The sequence below is a fragment of the Clarias gariepinus genome, chromosome 1, assembly GCF_024256425.1.
Source record: "Clarias gariepinus isolate MV-2021 ecotype Netherlands chromosome 1, CGAR_prim_01v2, whole genome shotgun sequence".
Lineage (NCBI taxonomy): Eukaryota > Metazoa > Chordata > Actinopteri > Siluriformes > Clariidae > Clarias > Clarias gariepinus.
In genome coordinates, this window is record NC_071100.1 from 31090293 (window position 1) to 31112469 (window position 22177).

The window sequence follows — 22177 nt, forward strand, 5'->3', positions numbered from 1 at the left end:
AAAGATTACTAATCAAAGGGTCAGATTACTGGACTGTATAAAACAAAAAAAAACTGCTAAGGAGATCTGAAATTACTGAAACATGTGATCATGACCTTGAAGAATACTGCTTAACTGTCAACTTCGTGAAAGAAATGTGGTCAGAAAAATATCATGAAGGGTGTTGACAAACATTTTAATTTGCATGATTAAAAAAAAAACAAAAAAAAACATGGAATAAGCTGGGGCTTTAACTTTCCTAATAGAACAGACAAATCTGGTAATTACTAGGTGTTTGAGTGTTAGTGAATTGCAAACGTTGGTGGACACTGGCCCCCAGGACTGAAGTTGAAGATCTTAAAATCTTAAAGTTGAAGACTGAAGTTATACAGTGTAAACAAAACAGCAGTTTTGTGTGAATTAATGGTACAATAAACATTTTTTCCCCCAAATAAGAAAATTATTGTGGTTTCAACAAGAACAAGAAATAAGTCACCAAAGATTCCTACGATCTTATACTTGTATAACTTACCTGTGACTACAGGGTTGGGCAGCTCTACACCCCAGGCCTGAGCAGCATGAGACAGCAGCAAGCAAGTGATCTGACGATGCACAAAAGCATTCCAGTGAACCCCATCTTTCATGCGATGCTGGAGGCTAAACCGAAAAAGAAAGTGAAGGTCTAGGACATCCAGCCCATATGCATCTGCCAGCTTTGCACCATAGAAGTTTGCCTCAATCACGTCATAGCGAAGAGTCGGCCCCATGTGCTCAATCTGAAATGTGGGAAGTTATTATGACAGATGACAAACTCTGTAGACTACCTAGGTTCAACACAACACTTTTGTGCATCTATGCTGCCAAAATAATAATAATAAAAAAAATAAAAAAAAATACAACTTAGGAGAGTTCTCTAGTCCAACTGACCCACCTCAGGTACAAGAAAGCCTCCTGTGATCTTCTCACCTAGAGGCATGGTCATGTTCCACACCACAAGGCATTCTTCTGGCAGAACAGCTTTTAGCTGAATAAAAAATTTGTTTAGGTTCTCCTTGTACTCTTGGACCCACTTACGGTTGTACCTGAGCAGCGAAGCAGAAAAAAAAAAAAAAAAAAAAAAAAAAAATCACACAATGCAGAGAAAAGAATACCTCCTGGTCAGGTGGAGTAGCTGTAGCCCATTAAGAAAATATATTTCTTCCTTCCTTTTTCTGCTTTATGTCATTGTTATGTGTATGTTTAACTAATAAACGTAACCATTTACATTGTTACCTTGATATATCCCAAACACAGGAGCTCACTATGACCATATCTGGCTTCAGCCCATGTTTGAAGTCAGCAAGGATGCTCTCCATGTAACAAGAGAAGACCCGTGTAATGAAGTAGAATTGGACAAGGTGATGGTCAGTGCGATACTGCCGAACCTCTCGGTACTCTGTGCCATTGTTCATATGACCTAGTCTTCCACCCTCTACTAAACTGTCTTGTTCAAAGGACAGCTCACCCTGTTGAGAGAGGTGAGAATTATAAAAACACAAGCACATACAGTATTTACTACCGACATTCAGTCATTAGGGCAATATGCAGATTCAGTTGTTCAGATGTTGGGGCCAACATTCTGAGTTCTGTGTAGAATTTCAAATTCAAATCCAATTCAAATTTTATTTGTCACATACACAGTCATACACAGTACGATATGCAGTGAAATGCTTAGACAACTGCCCGTGATCTTAAAATAAAAGACTATGAATGGAAAATAAATATGAAAAAGAAAACAGAAGGTAAAAAGAAAGAATAAAATTAAAATAAAATAACATACCTGTACAGTACAAAATATACAATATAAGAAAAATATATGAAAAATATAGAAAAATAAGAGACAGATGTACAATATAGAGCTATAGAATTTATGGACTTTTTGTGTGGGAATAAAGTTGAATATAAAGGAAATGTCACATGGTCAAAGTGTTTAAAGTGACTTGTGCATCCGGGTAACAAAATGTCCAGGGGGTGTGCAAATATGCTTGAAAGTGACATATTTAAAGTGACTTGTGATAGGGGTAATTGGGTTATTTAACTAATGTCCACAAATGTGTAGTTGTGCAGTGGCCACTAGTGTTATTGAATGACCAGAAGGTCCACAGTGGGCGCAAAAACCATGTGTGTGGATGTGCAAAATGGATTAGTATTATGTGGTGTACTGATTAAGAGATCGTATTGCCTGCGGGAAGAAGCTCCTCCTCAGTCTCTCCGTGTTGGTTTTTAGGGAGCGGAATCGCTTTCCTGACCTTAACAGAGAGAACGGTCCATTGCTGGGGTGGCTGAGGTCCTTTACAATCTTCCTGGCCTTGGTCCAGCACCACTTGCTGTAGATTGAGTGCAGGTCAGGAAGCTCGGTGCGGATGATGCGCTCAGCTGATCACACCACCCTATGTAGAGCTCGTCAATCCTGCATGGTGCTCTTCCCAAACCAGGTTGAGATGTTTCAGGATGTTCTCTATGGTGCATGAGTAAAAGTTCCTAAGCACCTTAGAGGGCAGTCTGAAGTCTCTCAAGCGTCTGAGGTGGTAGAGACGCTGTCGGGCCTTTTTCACCATGATGTTGATGTGACGGGACCATGACAGGTCCTGCGAGATGTGAACACAGAGGTATTTAAAGCTCTCCATTCTCTCCACTGGGCTCTCGTTGATGATGGGGGTCTGGTAGTTCCTCTCCTGCTTAGTGCTGAAGGTAACTATCAACTCTTTTGTCTTACTGACGTTAAGAAGGATGGTGTCATCAGCGAACTTAATGATCGTGGTAGAGCTAGTAGTGGCCACACAGTCATACGTGTACAAAGTGCTGAAAGTGAGGGAGGCTAAGACATGTCCACCCATCCCTACTGCCTGTGGTCTGCCAGTTAGAAAATAAAAGATCCACTGGCACAGAAATGAGTTGAGTCCCAGGTGCTCCAGCTTGGTGGTGAGTGTGGAGGGAATTATGGTATTGAATGCTGAGCTGTAGTCGATGAAGAGCATTTTAACATAATTCCCCCTTCTAGTGTCCAAGTGAGTAAGTGATGTGTGGAGGAGATGAGAGATAGCATCATCAGTTGAACGGTTTGGACGGTAAGCGAACTGTAGTGGGTCAAGTGTGTCTGGTAGAAAAGAATGATGAAGTCCTTGACCAGACGCTCAAAGCACTTCATCACTACTGAGGTGAACTTTTTAAATGAAAATGTAGTACAAGACAAACACTGTTAGGTAAAGCTGGCATTGTCTAAGTAAAAAAATGGTGCTGGGCAAGACACTTACAGTACACTAATATTGTGGAAACCTGACCACTGCACCCACACGTGGGCATTTCCAAAATATGTTGGATGCACACTAAGGGTGTCAAAAGATATTTTAGCATGACAGTGTCACTGTGCACACAGCAAAGGGGTATAAAAAGAGGTTTTGCCAAGGTTTAAGTCAAGGATGACAAGTGGTCTGCTCAGTGTTCCAACCTCAATCCCAGGGATTCTGGAACACTGACTCACATTTCAACACCTAGCATAAAACCTTCACAAAAGAATAAAGGTTATTATAAAAGCAAAAGGGTTGATGGGATGTTTAGTAAGCACTTTACTTTACCCACAACCCTGAATACAGGATAAAGCGGTATAGATGATGAGTGAGTGAGTGAGTGAGTGAATAAGTCAGGAGTCCACAAACTTATAGCCATTTGAAAGCCAGGCGTTAGCTGTTGCAATTAACATTAATTTAAGTTAAAAACTTAGTTTTAGGTCTACATAAGAAACTAATAAAATGATTAAAGTACAGGTTTTAAGCTAAAGGTGGTTTAAGTGTAATTAGTGAAAATATATAAATAAAACTAAACATACCTTGCTTTTGAGCTGGGAGAGCGACAGATAAGAGTCTCTTTTCAAAAGCAACACCAAGTCTTTATACACAGATCTCTGAACTAGAGGGACAAAACACACAGGTTTACCAGCAGCTGCTTGCTATGCCATTAGTCAGCGAATTTCTGTGCTAATTAATACTCACTTGAATCTCCAAGGACAACAACAAATTTGTTATGGAGAAGTTGACTTGTTTGGTGATGTGTTATACTCCTCATACCTTCCTAATTTAGACAAACCTCTACACCAGGACTACAGTATAGCCAGGTAGCAACTACACCAGACGTCGAGATCAGATGTGGTGTGGAGTGTTGTGCCAGGACACGGTTTCCTTCAGGTATAAGTACTCCTAAGATTACACACTCTGTACACAAACCTTATTTGTATGGTTAAGAATAATTATATTAAAAACACTTCTCCCGAATTAGTCAATTCTATGAACGATATTATGCGAGTAAGTAGGGTTTATATCGATCCTTTATTTAAAAAAAAAAACAAACAACAAAGAAATCAAATGGGGTTGTTTAAATGCCACTGTCTTCCAATAGGGGGCGCCCTTTATCCACTGGCTGTTTGAATGTGCAGTAGATTTGTACGTTATTATTTTTTTTTTGTACATGGAAATTTTCATACGGTAAAGAAAACGATGTAAAACACAAACAAGCATTTATATAAAACTACGTAGTGTTTTTTTTTTATTGTATATGAAAAAGTAAATTTTTATTTTTACTCTTGTCTACATAACCTAACAATTCTTATTTCGTATAACTGTACAGCGCGTTGGAAAGCATGCTACTGCTATATACTGTAGATTTAGCGATAGCTTTTGCTATACACATTTAGGTTATTACGCCCACGTTCATTCAGGTGACAACCTTAATCTGTTTTTCAGTCTATTATTCAGTCATCAGGACAATATGCTTATTCAGTTTTTCAGACGGTGATGCTATAATCCTGAGTTCTGTGTAGCATTTAAAAATAATAATAATAAAAAGAGAATGTAGTATAATACAAACTGTGTCAGGTAAAGCTGGCATTTTGTTGTTTATAAGTGTAAAGCTGGGCCTGAGCAAGACATTTACACCAAAGTGATTGTTAAAACCTGACGACTACATATGTGGGCATTTCTCAAATCTATCAGGTTGTACTGTACCACCTTTAAAAACTGGTGGGCTGGTTTTGGTTCTCGAACCTGTGCTCGTCGCATGTTCTTGGTGGGTTTCCTCCCACAGTCCAAATACATACAGATTAGGTTCAGTGGCATTGCCAAATGTTTGTGTGTGTGTGTGTGTGCTCTGCGATGTATTTATTGGCACCCTCTCCAGGGTGTATCCCACCTCATGCCCAAATGTCTTTTGTAATAGGCTCCAGGCTCCCGCAAACCTTCACACAGGATAAGTGGTATAGGAGAATATTAAAACTTGTTCATGAGCTATTAACTACCTTTTTTTCATTTATATTATTATTAAACTTTGTGTGTTGGTGTATACAGATGGTATACTATGATAATAGAATCTCAAATAATTGTGTTCTGTCAACACTAACCTCTACAGGTATACATGACCCTGAGAAAAATAAAAATGTTTTGTAAAGTCAGGTTGCCTTTTGAAAAAGATGAAAATAAAAAGAAAGCTGTATTTCTGCTTTGATTTGATAAACATCCAGTTATCTCTAATATCAAAATTTCCACTTGCCCCAAATTCTATGATTAGCTGAGCCTTCTTTCGGTGTCCAACGTTTTTGCACTGGAGAAACTCAACTCAACTTCACGTCTCACACTGATATTTAAGCAATATGTTATTTCTTCTCCTTTAAGATTCCGATTAGGAATCACCACAGTGATTCACCCATTTCAGATATTTTGATTTGGCAGAAATTTTTTTTTCAGATGCGCTTTCTGACTGCAACCTCCACTGTTTAATCCAGGCTTGGGCCTGGCACTGAGAGTGCACTGACTCGTGCGTCCCTGTGATCCGTGCATTCCTGTTAGATATCTGTTTGGTTCCCCAGTCTTTGCCAAGGCAGGGGAGGATAATACTGCTTAAGGTGCATCAATGCAGCATGTTATTTAAAGGTTCCATATTTTATTTCTTTGACAAGTTAACACAGGTTTTGGAGCTCCTCCAAAGTGTGTACAGTGGTGTTCAAAATAATAGCAATGTGTTAAAAAAGTGAGTAAAGCTCCATATCCATATAATTAACTTTTAAATCACACAAATGCATTGGACACCCTGCATGTTCTATTCTAAATAACAACATGAAGAAAAATGTGATAAATGGATTATTAGTAACAGAAAGTGAAGAAAAACAAATATAAGTCTGTTCAAAAGAATAGCAGTGTCATCACTCATCTTTATAAAGTGACGAATCTACTGTTTAAACAAAAATGCTTTATGTTTAATTTTTCTTGTGCATCTCTGAACTAATATTCAGTTGTATAACTATGCTTTCTGAGAACTGCTTCACATCTGTGACAACTGTACTACACCCCACAATTCCTCTGCATTTCTTGGTTTTGCCTCAGAAACATTCAGCATTTTTATTGTCAGGCCACAAGTTTTCTATTGGATTTGGGTCTGGGGATTGGGCTGGCCACTCCATAACGTCAATCTTGTTGGTCTGGAACCAAGATGCTGCTTGCTTACTGGTGTGTTTGGGGTCGTTGTCTTGTTGAAACACCAATTTCAAGAGCATTTCCTCTTCGGCATAAGGCAACATGACCTCTTTAAGTATTCTGATGTACTCAAATTGATCCATGATCCATGAAATGTAATAAATAGGCTCAACACCATAGAACGAGAAGCATCCCCATATCATGATGCTTGTCCCTCCATGCTTCAGTGTCTTCACAGTGTGTCCAGGACATAAAAGATTGGATGACCAATAACTTTTTTTTACTAAACTCAGACAAGACAGAGATATTACTCATCGGCCCAAAAACCAGCACACAACAGCTTTCACAATTCAGCCTGCGTTTAGAAGGATGTACTGTTACTACCAGCTCAACAGTAAAAGACCTGGGCGTAATATTAGACAGTAACTTGTCCTTTGAATATCATATTTCCAATATCACAAAAACAGCCTTTTTTCATCTTAGAAATATTGCCAAACTTAGGGGCATCTCATCCGTATCTGATGCAGAAAAGCTAGTTCATGCATTCATAACCTCCAAACTGGACTATTGTAATGCATTACTAGGTGGTTGTCCTGCATCCTCAATAAACAAGCTTCAGTTAGTCCAAAATGCAGCCGCCAGGGTTCTCACTAGATCCAGAAAATATGATCATATAACCCCAATATTATCATCCCTGCACTGGCTACCTGTTCAGTTTAGAATTAATTACAAAATAGTATTACTAACATACAAGGTACATACCCACATACCTAACCAGTCTTCTAAAACGCTATAATCCCCCATGCTCCTTAAGATCGCAAAACTCTGGACTTCTTGTAATTCCCAGAATTTTAAAATCTACAAAAGAGGTAGGGCTTTTTCATATTTAGCTCCAAAGCTTTGGAATAGCCTTCCAGACAGTGTTCGGGGCTTAGACACAGTAGAAAAGTAGTTAGTAGTTAAAAGTAGACTCAAGACGCATCTCTTTAATCTGGCATACGGGTAACTCACCCCATAACTTCGTTCTTCAGTACATCTATCCTGAATGGCAACTACGCTAATTCTCTCCATTTGTTCTGTACTTTTCTACCCATCCCGAGGCATCAGGAGATTGTACCAGCTTCAGTAGACAAAGGCCAACCCTGCAAGGATCCTGAGGCATCCAGAGAAGGACCAGCTCCAGCTGGATTCTGCCTTATTATGGTTGGAGCTACACATCCTGCTCCTGTGCTCCCAGTGATCCAGACCCCATCTGCCCTCTGCACCTACTGACTCATCCCTATGCTGAACTGGACTTCATGTTAATTTAAAGAATTTCTGTTATATTGTACTTTCAGCTGCATAACACACATGATGTTATATCATCTCTATCTGTTATCACCCAGATGAGGATGGGTTCCCTGTTGAGTCTGGTTCCTCTCAAGGTTTCTTCCTATTGCCATCTCAGGGAGTTTTTCCTTGCCACTGTCGCCGTCACCGAGACATTTCATTCATTCATCTCATTATTATCCAGACACATTTTTCTCACACATACACAATTTATTATTATTATGATTTTATTATTTTATTTTTATTATTGTTTTTTAATGAATTTCTTTCATTTTTTGAAGCTGCTTTGAGACAATGACCATTGTTAAAAGCGCTATATAAATTAAATTGAATTGAATTGAACTGAATTCACAGTGTTCTGTGGCTTGAAAAGCAGGGATGTATTGTCTCAGGTTATTTGTCTTTACACACATACTAGAGACCCATGTAAATGTCTAAGATTGCCACCATGTAGGAGTCCTCAGGACAGACGTTTACACACTTTTTAAGTTTCTGTCAGCAATATGACAAGCTGTAACATGGAATGAGAAAGCAAGGTAGGCTGGTGAGGGATACATACTTTAAGTGATAACAGGAACTAACTTGTTTTGTAGAGGTCCTACAACATTGCATAAGAATATAAGTGGTTTAAAAAGTATGACATGCCCTTCTGGATTAGAAAACAGTTTTCTAAAAGTTTTCCAATTGCTCTAGAATAAAAGGAATGAATGACTTCAGCTTATGTTATTGGGCAATAATAGATCATAAAATAATTCATCAGTCTGCAGCAGAAAGAACTTATAATTTATCATTTTCATATTGTTAACAAGTACCGTTAACAATTGAGGTGTTTTTGGTATCGGACACTTTTGCATTGGAATCAATATGTCCTGTAAGACTTTTAAGACACTAAGCAGACAAAAGCTGCATTTTGACGCAGCTGCAAGTCCCCGGTATACCCTGGACTGGGTGCCAATCCATTGCAGGGCACACACATACACACAAACTCGCACAATAAGGGCATTTAGGGAACTCCATTTTTAAATCTGTATGTCTTTGTGGGAGAAAACTGGAGTAGTGTTAACCCCTACGCCACTATGCCGCCGAGCTTGAAAAGTAATTTATATATTTATAATTATTATTTTTTTATCATGAGGACAACTTAATATTATGACACTATAAGAATTTGTAATTAATTATACCAATCAATAAATCCTTCAAGATGCCTGCCTCTGGTGGCTTCTGGCAGAGAATGTGGTGCTAAGAAAACCACTGAACTAGTGGTGGCTGGAAAGCTCATCACATGGCTGCCGTAGGAGATGGTGATATGGGATCAGTAATCAGTGTACGGCAGCATTGGCAGAAGTAACTCAACTGTATAAGAACCATTTGGCAGGGTATCTTAGAGTGAGCATAAGCCCCCCTAGCCCTAATTTGCCTACCTACACTACTTACTTTTACCATAAGCTATTTATTCATCTTTTATTCTGCTTATCCTATATATGGTCACAAACAAAACATTATGGAAAAACAGGAAGAATCAGGGATACCACCATATTGAAAAAGGAAATGTTTCTAAATTCAAGGACAAGCTGTGTCAGTCAGCTCTTGAGAAATGAGAATGCATTATGGCACTGCTGTCAGAATTGCTGTAATAAAAGATGTTCCACACCGTGGGTGCAGCCAACCTACGTGTATAGTGTATGTGGCATGAGTTTAGACCTCGATACCCAGGATGTCCAATCTTTTTTTTCTTTTTCACAAAAATGAATGTTGTATTTAAAAGTGTTTTTATTTTACCTACTATGTCATGTATTTAAATAAAAACACATGTTTCAGTATGTTTGTGGTAATGTACTGTGTATGCAATGTGTGTAAATATATTGTTAATCAACGAGTAAAAAAAAAAAAAAAAAAAACATGCCCAGGCACCAAAGGCTTATTCAACATTTTTAATCTTTCACTTCAAACAATTATAATGAAATTTTTTTCTTTCTTACTTTTTAACAAGCAACAACTTTTCAAAAACCAACTGGGTTTAAGACAAGCAAACAAATACTAACAAGAAGGTAACAGTTTTAAAACAAATTAAAGTGAGCTGTTCAAAAGAATGAACTGCTCAATTTTTGATCAAACACACCTCTGTATATTTTTAAATGTATAAATGAATTTACTTTAACAAAGAACAACAAAGAATATTAAGCACAGTAGTCAATAGTGTCAAGTCAGCAACTGAAGCTGTCTACCACATGTTTGGAGTTCCATGGTCCTGCAAAGTTGGCTAAGAACTGCTGGTTTACCAAAGCTTTGGTCGTTTGATATAAGTTGGCAGCCATCTTTACAACAAAAAAAAAAACAAATTTCAATAAGACAAGAATGCACGCTGATAAATTTACATGATCGTCATAAATCACTTTTTTAGATACAAATTAATCTTAGTCAGAGGTGTTAGCATCAGCATCTGGAAACTTCTTTACCTTGGCTTTGTGATAGATGTCAAAGGACAGAAGCTCTTCTTGACCAGAGAGCACTGCAATTTTTCTAAAGGCGAAGAACAGCGCTCTTTTGCATAGTCTACTAGAAAACCCAGGTCCACTCACAAAAGGAGAGCTGGAAAAAAACATTATGCATGGGAGGGGAAGTTGGTTATTAATGTTAACATACCTACTAGCTCTTATAAAATTCCTCCTCTTTTGAACAGAAGCCTTACCTAGTGTAGGAGTATCCAGTTGTGCTGTCTAGAATCTCAATGCTAGAGTCTCCCCGGCACCAGTTAACACTGAGGTTCTTGCAATGGTCTGCGCTTATAGCTGGCTCCATTTGCTCTCCATTCTGAAAGAATATGCTTGTTTGCTGGTATGGGGGACTTAGGGCGTCTTTCAGACCAGTCCCCAGGCGCTTGTTGATGGTGTCAGACACTACATCAGAGCTATGGTTAGTGCCACCTGGACAGAAAAAACAAAACGCTGAGCAAATATAAACTATATAAACGATACAAACATCTCAAAAACATAATACACTGTGAAAATATAATGTGTTTTTCTGATGTTTTAAAACACAAGTGTAGGTAAGTGCCATATTAACCACAATCTCTCAAACACAATATAATCTCTCACCAAGAATGGCACTGGTAATGTACAGTGGCTTAATAAAGTGACTCAGTAGCGCTCCCTGAATTCCTGTGACAGTCCAGCGAGTAAGCTTTGCACTGTCAGACATGCAGCAGATGTGAGAGCCCCAGACGCTGGGAAGCAGGAAGGCAGCCGGAATCAGAGAACCTTTGGAATGGCACTGCAGCTTCAGTGATGAGTAGCCACTGTCAAGGGACTTCCTGTAAAGATAATTATCGGTTTTTACTGATCAGCACAATAAGTTATTTAGGTGTTTTTTTTTGGGATCTCATTACTTCCTACTCAATTTAAGATTTAGGTTTAGATTGAATTAAATTAATGGAAACAAATATTTTGCTCTGATAGGCTGGAAATCTCTAAAGATACAATTTAAAATTGGTTGTTTATTTAACAACCTTAGCAGCAACCTCATTTCCCCCCTCATCTGTTCCAACCACTTAGCATTCAGCATCACCAGGATACTAATCACTGACCTGATTATCTGTCATTCAGTGACTTGTTAATTCCTAAAGTTTTTAATACTTAAATGATTTATAGGTCACTGTGTGTCTTAAACAAAAACAATCCTCTGCAACCGGTCAGGTACAGAGACTGTACTGATTTTATAGACTGGATATAGATATAATAGATTGGCTGTTATTACTTGATCCATTCTTATCACGCTTATGTTTTATGGTGTCATAAAAAAAGTTTGTAACCAGACAAATAAAAATAAGAAAAAAAAGTTTGTACAAAAAACGTATATATTTTTGCATGATCTCTCTGTCACTTACAGTATGTATTGTGCTGCTCCTTTAGGTGTCTGGTTGGTGTAGAGGTGTAGGTACATCTTTGGTTTGAGCTGAAGCAGCAGCTCTGTGGGAGAGCTCTGAAATATTGAGAGCTCTCGAAGCTCTGGCTCAGAGCTGTAGAACAACATGAGCTGCTTATACAAATATCTAATAAAATGACACAAACACATATAAACCATTGTTAGGATGAAACATATAAAATACATAAATTATTTTAGGGCTACAGCACACAAAGACTTTCTAGATAACTAAGTGTTTAACAGGGTGGCGCGGGAGTGCAGTGATTAGCGTTAATAATTATTATCGTTTATATTAAATATAATAACTGGCGTTCCCAGATTGCCCGTAGTGTGTAAATGGGTGTGTGTGTGCCCTGCGATGGATTGGCACCCTGTCCATGGTGTACCATGCCTTGTGCCCTAAGTCTCTTGGGATAGGCTCCAGGTCCCTGCGACCCTGAATACAGGATAAAGCAGTATAGAAGATGAGTGAGTGTTTAACATAGTGTTCAGATACTTTCGACCAAAAGGTACTGTAATGTACTGTATAGTACTGAGGGATGTTGCACAAATATTATTTAAAGCTTTTCTTTTAGAAATCTTAAAATCATAAAAAGAGTTCATTGGAGTGTAACACACAACAGTTCTAAATTACAGACTGGCTCTCAGGGAACAGTAATGTAATGTTGACACAATACTGTATATGTAAAGAGGATATACTTTCTCTATGCTCTAAATTATTTTTACTTACCTTTTCAGGGCTCTGCGTGCAATGACGATGCCATGGCAGTCATGTACAACGGAGCCTGTAAAACAGTGCCAACCGCTGCAGCAGTTCTGCCCTGTGCCCATTGCGACCACTTCATAATGCTCACAACAGCGCCCTCCTGTGTCCGTCACCTCTGATACACACATGATACATTTACAAACCTTTACATTTGCTGCTAAATACAAAACACAGGCACAACGTATTTAGGCTTTGAATCACACAAACCTCTCTCTAGGACAAAAGCAGCAAAGCAGCTTTTAGTACTGTGATACTCAGGACATTCCCTCAGCAATTGGTCAAATTGTAGGCTACACAGGGCTGCCACGCGATGCTTGTGCCAGTCTGTGAACCTCACTGAAATCAGAATCAGATTAACCGTAATATGATAATATACACTGAGGGAGCACTTTATTAGGAACACTAAACTAATATTGAGGAGGTAGCGCTCAACAGCCCTATACTGTATATTCATGACAAGATGCTGGAAACATTATTTTAAAGTTCTGGTCTAGGCAGACAAGAACACATTGGACAGTTCATCCTGGGTTTTTTTTTCCATTTGCAGTTTCATGCTATTTATCTCCCATTGTAACACATCTCAAAGGTGTCCACTGGATTTGGATTCAGTGACTGGGAAAGAATAATGAACTCATTGTGATGTACAGTAAAAAGTAATTACTTTTGCTTTGTGTCTTGGTGCATCATCATACTTAATTTAGCCATTAGAAGATGGTGAATTGTGGCCATGAGAGATGCACATGGTCATATTTAGGTTATGACTGATTAGCATTACCAGGCCCAAAGTTTGCCAAGAAAAATTTGTTACACCATCACACCACCAGGCTGTACTGTTGACACAAAACAACTGTGTCTATGGCTTCAAGTTCTAAAAACGTTCAATGTGCCTCAGGAGAAGCTGAGATTAGTCCAGTCTTCAGCTGTCCAGCTGGTAAGCTCGTACCCACTGTTGTAGCCCATTTACCTCAATGTTTGATGTGAGATTTCCTGCTTACTATAATTATAGTTAGAGTTATTATCCGAGTTATTGTAGCCTTTCTGTCAGCTGGAACGCTTTCTGTTGGCCTCTCTTATCACAAAGTGTTTCAGTTTACAGGACTTCTGCTCACTGGATTTTTTTTTCTTATTGCACCATTCTGAGTAAGCTCTAGGGACTGTTGTGTGTTAAATTAGAAAAAAAAAAAAACAGTTATAGAAGTACTCAAACCAGCATGACACCAGCAATTGTGACAGTGTCTAAATAAATAAGATCACGTTTTTCTCCCCAGTGTGATGCATGATATGAACCAGAAGCTTTGGTCTGTATCTGCATGATTTTACACACTGCTGCCAAACATGATGCACGAAAGAGTGTTCATAACAAATTGCTCTGCGAGTGTACACTTTATAACCAAATGTTTGTGGACAACTGACCTTCACACCCATATATATATATATATATATATATATATATATATATATATATATATAGGTTTGCTCATTTAGATACAAAACCAAATAAAAAAAAATCTAACTTTGTCACGTAAACAACCTAACACAGTATGATATGCAGCAAAATGCTTAGACGACTGTTATAAAATTTATAAATGATACAGAATGTGCAAATATAAAAGAGTAAAGATATGGCATGTATGTATAACAGCAGCAGTATGAGTAAGCATTAGTGAGGTCAAGCACTGGCACTGGACAAGGAGACCTGAAAAGCAACCACAGCCAAAAGTGGGGTTGAGCTTAGATCTCTGTGCAGGGCATTTAAATTCTTCCACTTCAACCTTAGAAAGTCATTTCTTCATATACCTGCCTTTGTGCACAGGAGCCTTGTCATGCTGGAATGTAATGGGGCAAGAGAAGGCAAATTCTAATGTTACAGCTTATACAACTTCCAACAGTTTTGAGCAGGAGGTTTACATATTGGACAAGTATGTAGGCCAGGTGTCCACAAACATTAATGACACACACACACACACACAAACATACCTCCAGTCCTCTTTTCTCTTTTAGGTGAGCTCTCAGCTGTATAACCTAGTAAGAAGTCATCGCCTTCAGAAGGACTGTTCAGGCTCTCCAGGGACAGGCATTTCTCTTGTGAGTCATTTTCTTCCACAGATAAGGTTGGTGAAGTCAGCATACGGCCTCTCGCCACCTGCTGTGCAGATGGACTGGACTTCTTCGGAGGAGCTCGCACCGGGGACTCAGGGGTCTTGGGTCCGTATCCTGTCGGAGAGTCAAATTCGTGAGCAGGTGGAGAAGGAAGAGGCATTAAGCTTGCCTTCTGAACAGTGAATCTAGGCTCCCTGTCTGTGGCGAAGCGCTTTATCAGAGAAGCAGCAATTCTGGGAAGGCGTCTCCCTCTTCCACTGTTTTTGGGATCCATGACGATCCGGTAGTTTGAATCTTAAAAACAAATGTAAAAAAATAATAATTATAAAATATATATATATATATATATATATATATATATATATATATATATACACACACACATACACACACAAGATACATGAATATTAACATGGAGTACATAACTTTATGTAGTAGTTATACTTATGGACTTTAGGACATACAGTACAGTGTAGTGTTAATAATTGACCAATTAGCACTGGAAGACAGTTAACTGCTTAACCCTAGGAAACCACACCAAATCCTAGGTTGTACACACACCTAGGATTTGGTGTGTGTACAAATGAGATTTCACTTTTATTCAAAATAGTGTTTTTTGAAAAAAAAAAAACTGTAAGCAATTAACTGAGGAAAAACTCAATTAAACAGTGATACGCTAACACTCCTTCCACGTTAGCTAGTGTTAATGCTGATATCGACAATTAAACAGGAATAATGCAAACAAATTTAATCATCTGCATACATTAAAATAGTATTAATTTGAGAGAAAAAAAACATTAACGTCGAAATATACAACAAACCGTTTTTTTCTTCCTTTGCCAACGTTTTTTCTCCACTAATGATTTAACTAGATGTTCCTTATTGGCCGAAACGCCTGTCGATCATCCGTGAGGCGGGACTAATGTAACTTCCGCTCAGGTTGTGGCGCCACATTCAGAGGTTTGACTTGGACTTGGCGGGAGATGCGCGTCCGCGGTTGACGGTTCTTCGGGCGGTATAAACATAAGCGCTGAGTCGGTTTTCATTTTCAAAATATATATCTCACTTAATCCATCAGTGGATTCACGGAAAGCGACAAAGATGGAAGAGTTTGCTGTTTTCGCGGTTTTTGGAGCAGACGAGCCTCCGCAGGAGATTGCCAAGTAAGTACAGCCGCACGTTCATGTGTGTAAATATGGCATTGTGCAGTGGGCTTTATAACGATAATTATTTTCACTGCAATTAAGTAGACAGTGTTGCTGCATGTTGTGCCAGCTTTAAATGGTTGTATGAGTGTTTTAAAGCTTTTTCCTTTCTGTATGTGGATAGCACTAGAAATAAATTCACTATGCAGCAGCTGCTTGAGCTGTTTGTTTACTTGTAAGGGTCAGAAATAAAAGGCATGTTGGAAGCCAATTCCATTATTTCTCCCTCTGTTTGTAAATCACAAGTTTTTATAGCTTTTATACGAAGTATTTAGAAAACCATGTCCTACACACTAGCGCATACAGAAATATGCATTGTTCAAGTTAAACCGGGACTTGATTGTCCAGAACAAGGTTCTGAAAGTAAAACCCACCTTTATTTCTCTATATAACCCTTTATTTCTCTATATTTTTTTCATGAGAAAGTTGTCTCATGATCAGACTGCCTGCTTCATGTCTAAAACGCTGGCCTCCCAGGAGCTCCTTTAATGGCCCAAACGCCATTGAGAAATGGCTTGTTGTGAGGGCAGGACTGTACTGGGGAATTCTGTACAGGGGAATGTGGCAATAACATTGTACCTGAGTGCCTGTAACATGCATGTGGTGTAGGTGAATGAATGTGTGTACAGTTCCCGAAGACAGATGTCTCTTTCGCAAGGTGGCAACAAGATACCCGTCGTTTTTCAAGGATCAGGTGTTCCACTAGCCGAATGTTAATGGGAAAGACTAGCTAGGCTCATCATTTAAGGACATACAGTTTTCTTTCTTTCTTCTTAACGTGTTCACTGTTCATATGTTTTACTGCGGTTAGGAGTCTCATCGGTATCCTGTGCTGGGAGTCTTCTGTAAATGTCAATGCATTTTACATTTTCTTTCAAGAAATTACATCACAAGTCCTGGTTTAACTTGAACACACCTCATTTATGGTAGTTTGAAAAAAAAAAAGTCTGTTAGACACGAATAGGCAATGTTATAAATCTGAAGTGGGTCACTTGGCGAATAAAAAGAATTAAAAGAAGTTAAAAAATATGAATTAGTTTAATGTTATGCCAAAGTTGATTTGTTAGTCGAAATTAATATTTTATCACAAGTCCCAGGTTCACTACCCCAAGTAAATAAATAACACTTAAATTTTTTATATAGGCATAAATGTTTTTTTTTCTATTTTCTCCCTGAACTTCTCTACTGAGGTACTAACTTAACATGTTCATTCTTAATTGTTGTGTGCAGTCTTCATGGACGTAGGGGCAGATCCGCAGTAAAGAGCGGTGTCCAGCAGATTGTACTCTTTACTAGAGGAAAATGGGAAAAGTGCAGTAGTGTTTCAGTCGAGCTTAATGATGAGAGAGACATGCTGATCACGCTGACCAAATTAACTTCGTTCAACAAGTAAGATGACTTTTTTGCCTTAAAATCGCCTTAGTGTTTTCTTTATGTAAAAGTACTTTTTTGTTGAATCCTAATAACAAACTAAATCCTCTACTTTAGATGTGTTTCTTGGGAGTTAGGGGAGGATGGTGTATGGAGTGATGGGGCGACACTAAATGTTCACATTGAGGGGGTGAGTGGTCTGTGTAATCTTTTGCAATATTGGCATGATAAATGTTTATACATTAATTGTTTGGACATCACATCTAAGCTGAATTTTTGTGTGTAAATCTCTTTCTCTCTCAGATTAAAAGTGAGTTTCTTGATCCAGCACTTAGCATTGCACAAAATGAATACACACCTGAGGTGAGAGGTTTTCCTGAGCTTTTACCTTCTTAATGTTTAGTAATTGGTTTTTTATGTCCATGTTTAAGCTAATGTGAATTTGTTATTTTATTTTTTAATAGTGCAACAGCACAACAGTGGTACCTCGTGCAGGGCTGGGCAAGAGGAAACGGTCACAGGGAGAGGAAGACGAGGGAGAGGACACAAAAGGACAAGAGAATATTTGCCCAAACTCTTCAGAGAAGGTGACTCCACAGCGGAAAGGCAAGAGCAATCCTCGCTCAGGACAAACACGGCTGTTCCAGCAAAAAGATGAGCCGAGCACCACCCGTACCGCTCTAAACCCCAAAACTAAAGGAAAACAACAAACTAAAACTTCCACACAGATTGGTGAGTGTGTCCTTTAACATTCTATTAATACTTTCAATATTCATAAAGTTTTATTTATTTTTTTTATTAAATATTCTTTTAAGCTTTAACAGATGGTCCATCCGGGAGGTGGGGTCAGACCCTCTGTCCAATTGACCCCCAGACAGCCATACTTATTGGAGGACAAGGGGCCAGAATGCAATTCTGCAAGGATCCTATTTGGAAACTGTGTACAGGTGAGCTTTCATTTCATTTCATCCACAGGCATGCAGTATTGATCTGTCTGGATGTGTTTTTGTTGTTGTTGTTGTTGTTGTTGTTGTTTTTCCTAAATATTTGTAACTTTTTTTTTCTTTTTTCCCCCCAGAGGACTTGTCCTGGGTCCCTGCTGAAACTCTGGCAGAAGGCCCTACACCCGAGGCTCGGATTGGCCACACGGCAACATACGACCCTGAGTCAAAGCGGATCTTTGTATTTGGCGGCTCGAAGCATAAGAAATGGTTCAATGATGTTCATATTTTAGACACACAGAGCTGGCGCTGGACCATGGTGGAGGTTATTACACTTTCAAAACATTGAGTGTTAAATGCCAGTGGTGATTCTTTGTCAAAATAATCTTAGAAATCCCTAAATTTAAAATAAAAAAAAAAGTACAATTTGATTCCCTGTAAAAGAGATGCATGGGTTCATAAGAAAATAGAATGAATGATGGGAAAAACTTAATGTTTTTTTTTTTTTTTTTTTTTAGGCACAAGGGAAAGTTCCTCCTCTGGCCTATCACAGCTGCACTCTGTTCAGAGGAGAGCTTTTTGTGTTTGGAGGGGTGTTCCCTCTTCCCCATCCTCAGCCTGATGGCTGCAGTAATTCCCTTTACATTTTCAACCCTGAAATGGCCATCTGGTATCAGCCTATTGTTAACGGAGACAAGCCTGCTCCACGCTCAGGGTTAGTGTGCTTGGGAAGTCTAATATGATGCAATAAAGTGCGGAGCTGATGAATAGTTATCTTTTACCACTGTTTGTTCATGGGTCATCAATAAGGAGTTTATGGGTTTGAAAATCATTCATTTGATTTTTATTTTTAATTTGGATTACTGTTAACCCTTTGATTTCTTTTCCTATTTAGGCATTCAGCTTGTGTGGTGCAGGAGAAGATCTTTATTTTTGGGGGGTGGGACACACCAGTCTGTTTCAATGACATGTTCATGCTTGATCTGTGTAAGAAAAGTATTTACAAATTCTTCTATTTGCTTTTTGTAATATTGATCCTTATAGTGAAATTAAATCCTGAAATTACAATGAAAAAAGAAAAATAAAAACCTCAAAATTAATCTGTAAAGTGTGTAAAGGTGTCCAAAATTTGGATGTTCAGCATATTCAGTTTGTATGTTTGTTGTGAATATTTTTTTTAGGCCTTATGGAATTTTCAGCCGTGCAGACGAGTGGATCAGCCCCCACACCACGGAGGTACTAACAGAATCTTGTAACATTAATGATCAGTGTCTTTCTCTACTGCTTACTAGATGGTGTTTTAGTGATCCTCTCTGACTGACAGGTCTTATAATAGCACCATAATGCATCGGCAAAGAATATCTTTGTTGAAACCAAAGACTTAGATTTGACCTTACTTTTTTGTCACAGCTGGCACGGCTGCGCTGTTCTGTCTGAGTCACGTTTCTTGGTCCATGGAGGCTACAATGGAAACGATGCTTTGAGTGACGTGTTTACCTTCAACACAGGTGAACATTTAAATTAATATCCAGAGCCTTTTGGGTTTCTTTTACATCTCATTTAAACTTGTGTATCTTGTTTTTATTTTTTTTTTGTTTGTTTGTTTTTTTGTACATGTTTATACCAGTTTACTTTAAAATTTACTAGGGATGCACCGAAATTTCGGCCGCCGAAAATTTTCGGCCGAAATAGCATTATCGGTTTCGGCCGAAACGTAAGAAAGCGCCGAAAATAAAAGCCGAAATTGTCGCCACGCCTCTCCCATCCTCCCGTCTCGTTCGCGCTGTCATTACGCATCAAACACGGAGTATGTCGGCGGTTTGGAAGCACTTCAAAGTTTCAGATGAGGACAGCAAAGTTGCAATATGCAACATTTTTTTAATACAAACAAAAAGAAAATGTTTTAAACATGTTTTTTACTGAAGCCATTTTCGGTTTCGGTATCGGTTTTCAGCCAAGTGCATCCAAAAATTTCGGTTTCGTTTTCGGCCCAGAATTTTCATTTCGGTGCATCCCTAAAATTTACCATCCGTATCATAGTTTTGGTCTTGTTTATATCTGTATTCGGCTTTCATTTTACATGCAATAAATGCATAAATATTTCAATGGCTGCATGTTTAAAGGATTATTAAAATAGTTATTTATTTATTAATAAATGTATTTATTAATACATTTGTATAAAATGATAAATCCCACTCTCTTGTTTTTTTTTACTGAAATAGTCTTAACAGGCAAATTTTGAGAACATTTCCTAAAAAAAAAAAAAAAAGGCTGCAAGTAAACAGTAATGCATTCTGTAATGGCACCAAACACTTTTAAATCAAGTAGAGATCACATAGGATTGCTATCTTTTTTGTTAATTATGTATTTATATTGTGGCATGATGGCATAGTAGTTAGCACCTTGGCCTCGCAACTCCTGGGTCGATGGTTCTATTCCTGCCTCGGGTCTGTGTGCATGGAGTTTGCATGTTCTCCCCATGCGTGTTGGGTTTTACTCTGGGTTCTCCGGTTTCCTCCCACAATCCAAAGACATGCAGATTAGGCTTTCTGATGTTCCCAGATTGTCCTTAGTGTGTGTATACCCTGCAGAGAATTGGCACGCTGTTCATGGTATACCCCTACCCTGTACACGGGATAAGCAGTGTAAAAGATTAAGATTTATTTATTAATTTATGTTATGCATATATAGTATGTGCATAAATTCACCTTTGCTACTACTTATGGTTTTGTCCAATATCAAGCACATATTAAAAATAAATAAATAAATAAATAAATACATTTCAGTTGCCTTTCCAGTCGCAAAAAATCTGAAAATCAACTCAAAATCTTTGGGGGTCAAAAATAAGCCTAATGCATCTTTAAATGAAGGTTTTGTGGTTTCTGATGTATTTGACTAGCATAAATCAATATGTTGTTTAATGCTTCATTGTACTCATTGTAATAGAGAATGGTAATTTTTCTCCTGCACATGGTGAATATATACGCATTGTTTGATAGACACAAATTGCTGGACATCTTTGGCATGTAGTCAGCTGACCTCAACACCAAGAGCTGGGCACTCCATCATCACCATGGCAACAGCACGTGTGAAGGTACCTTCCACATTTTGCTTTTACACAGATAAAAGCTTTTTATAAAGAATATGCATGCACTGATGTGTGTTCTGTTTTTCAGGAATACACATGCTTTAAAAATAATTTTTCTGAATCAATCATGAAAATCTTGCATCTTGTGCTCTGTTGCCGTAGGGTTCCTCTGATGAGCAAGAGCAGGATTCTGAGTCTCAAACATTGCTCATATTTGGAGGAGGGGACAATGAAGGCAGCTTCTTCTCTGACTTGATTACTGTGCCAGTGAAGGAGCTGTGTGAATGAGACTCCGTGCTTTGGGGAAGGGACTTGGAGATTAAATAGATGTTGCTGTCTTTGTGTTTCAAAGATTTTACGTCATGTTTCTGTTTTAAGTTTCACATATATTTTTTAATGGATGTTCACATTAGGGCCTGTGCTGAATTGGCCATTAATAAAAAGGCTCTATTTTTTATGTTTTTAAATGTGTTTATTATTATTAAAATGACTACTATAAATTTAAACCATTGTTGTGTGTGTGTGTGTGTGTGTGTGTGTGCTGTTCCAAATATGAGGGACATTCAAGGCCAACTGGCACTTTTGATGAAACGTCTTATGAATGAAGCCGTAAAAACTGATTGACACAGAAGTCACAGTAAAACATTTAAATGGTGAAAACATCAAGAAGGCTGTATTTCCATGAATGATGATCCCAGTCGGAGCCTGGAGCCTATCTCAGAAGGCTTAGGGCACAAGGCAGGGTATACTCTGGACAGGGTGCCAATCCATCACAGGGCACACACATACACACACTCACTACGGGCAATTAGCCTAATCTGCATGTCTTTGGACTGTGGAAGGAAACTGGAGTACCCAGAGGAATCCCACCAAGCACAGGGAGAACATGCAGACTCTATGCACATAGAGATAGGACTGTACATTTGTCAACAAGGTTTTGTACTCCCTCATTTAGTCTGAGCTGTAGGCCATGAATACAC

General features: G+C 38.5%; 3 protein-coding genes across 5 annotated transcripts; 1 reads left to right on the forward strand and 2 right to left on the reverse strand.

Annotated features, from left to right (window-relative positions):
* Positions 1-281: 281 nt before the first annotated feature.
* fam113 (family with sequence similarity 113) lies at positions 282-4279 on the reverse strand. The gene is made up of 6 exons (XM_053495355.1): positions 4008-4279; positions 3845-3924; positions 1252-1484; positions 911-1061; positions 512-755; positions 282-343 (listed from the first exon to the last, which is right to left on the reverse strand). The coding sequence occupies exons 1-6, from the start codon at positions 4078-4080 to the stop codon at positions 282-284; spliced, it is 843 nt and encodes a 280-aa protein (XP_053351330.1). The 5' UTR covers positions 4081-4279.
* Positions 4280-9721: 5442 nt separating this feature from the next.
* Positions 9722-15477, reverse strand: adad2 (adenosine deaminase domain containing 2). Of its 2 annotated transcripts, none has more exons than XM_053498255.1 (9): positions 15414-15477; positions 14470-14886; positions 12700-12828; positions 12457-12607; positions 11689-11853; positions 10901-11115; positions 10495-10729; positions 10262-10394; positions 9722-10120 (listed from the first exon to the last, which is right to left on the reverse strand). In XM_053498255.1, the coding sequence occupies exons 2-9, from the start codon at positions 14864-14866 to the stop codon at positions 10010-10012; spliced, it is 1536 nt and encodes a 511-aa protein (XP_053354230.1). In that variant the 5' UTR covers positions 14867-14886; positions 15414-15477; the 3' UTR covers positions 9722-10009. The 2 variants fall into 2 exon arrangements, with proteins under 2 accessions (XP_053354230.1, XP_053354239.1); XM_053498264.1 differs by lacking the exon at positions 15414-15477 and adding an exon at positions 15083-15162.
* Positions 15478-15543: 66 nt separating this feature from the next.
* krcp (kelch repeat-containing protein) lies at positions 15544-21691 on the forward strand. Of its 2 annotated transcripts, none has more exons than XM_053498237.1 (13): positions 15544-15755; positions 17028-17186; positions 17286-17358; positions 17472-17531; positions 17633-17900; positions 17984-18115; positions 18247-18434; positions 18628-18824; positions 19005-19096; positions 19291-19345; positions 19520-19617; positions 21109-21203; positions 21360-21691. In XM_053498237.1, the coding sequence occupies exons 1-13, from the start codon at positions 15694-15696 to the stop codon at positions 21483-21485; spliced, it is 1605 nt and encodes a 534-aa protein (XP_053354212.1). In that variant the 5' UTR covers positions 15544-15693; the 3' UTR covers positions 21486-21691. The 2 variants fall into 2 exon arrangements, with proteins under 2 accessions (XP_053354212.1, XP_053354219.1); XM_053498244.1 differs by having other exon boundaries at positions 17993-18115.
* The last annotated feature ends 486 nt before the right edge of the window (positions 21692-22177 follow it).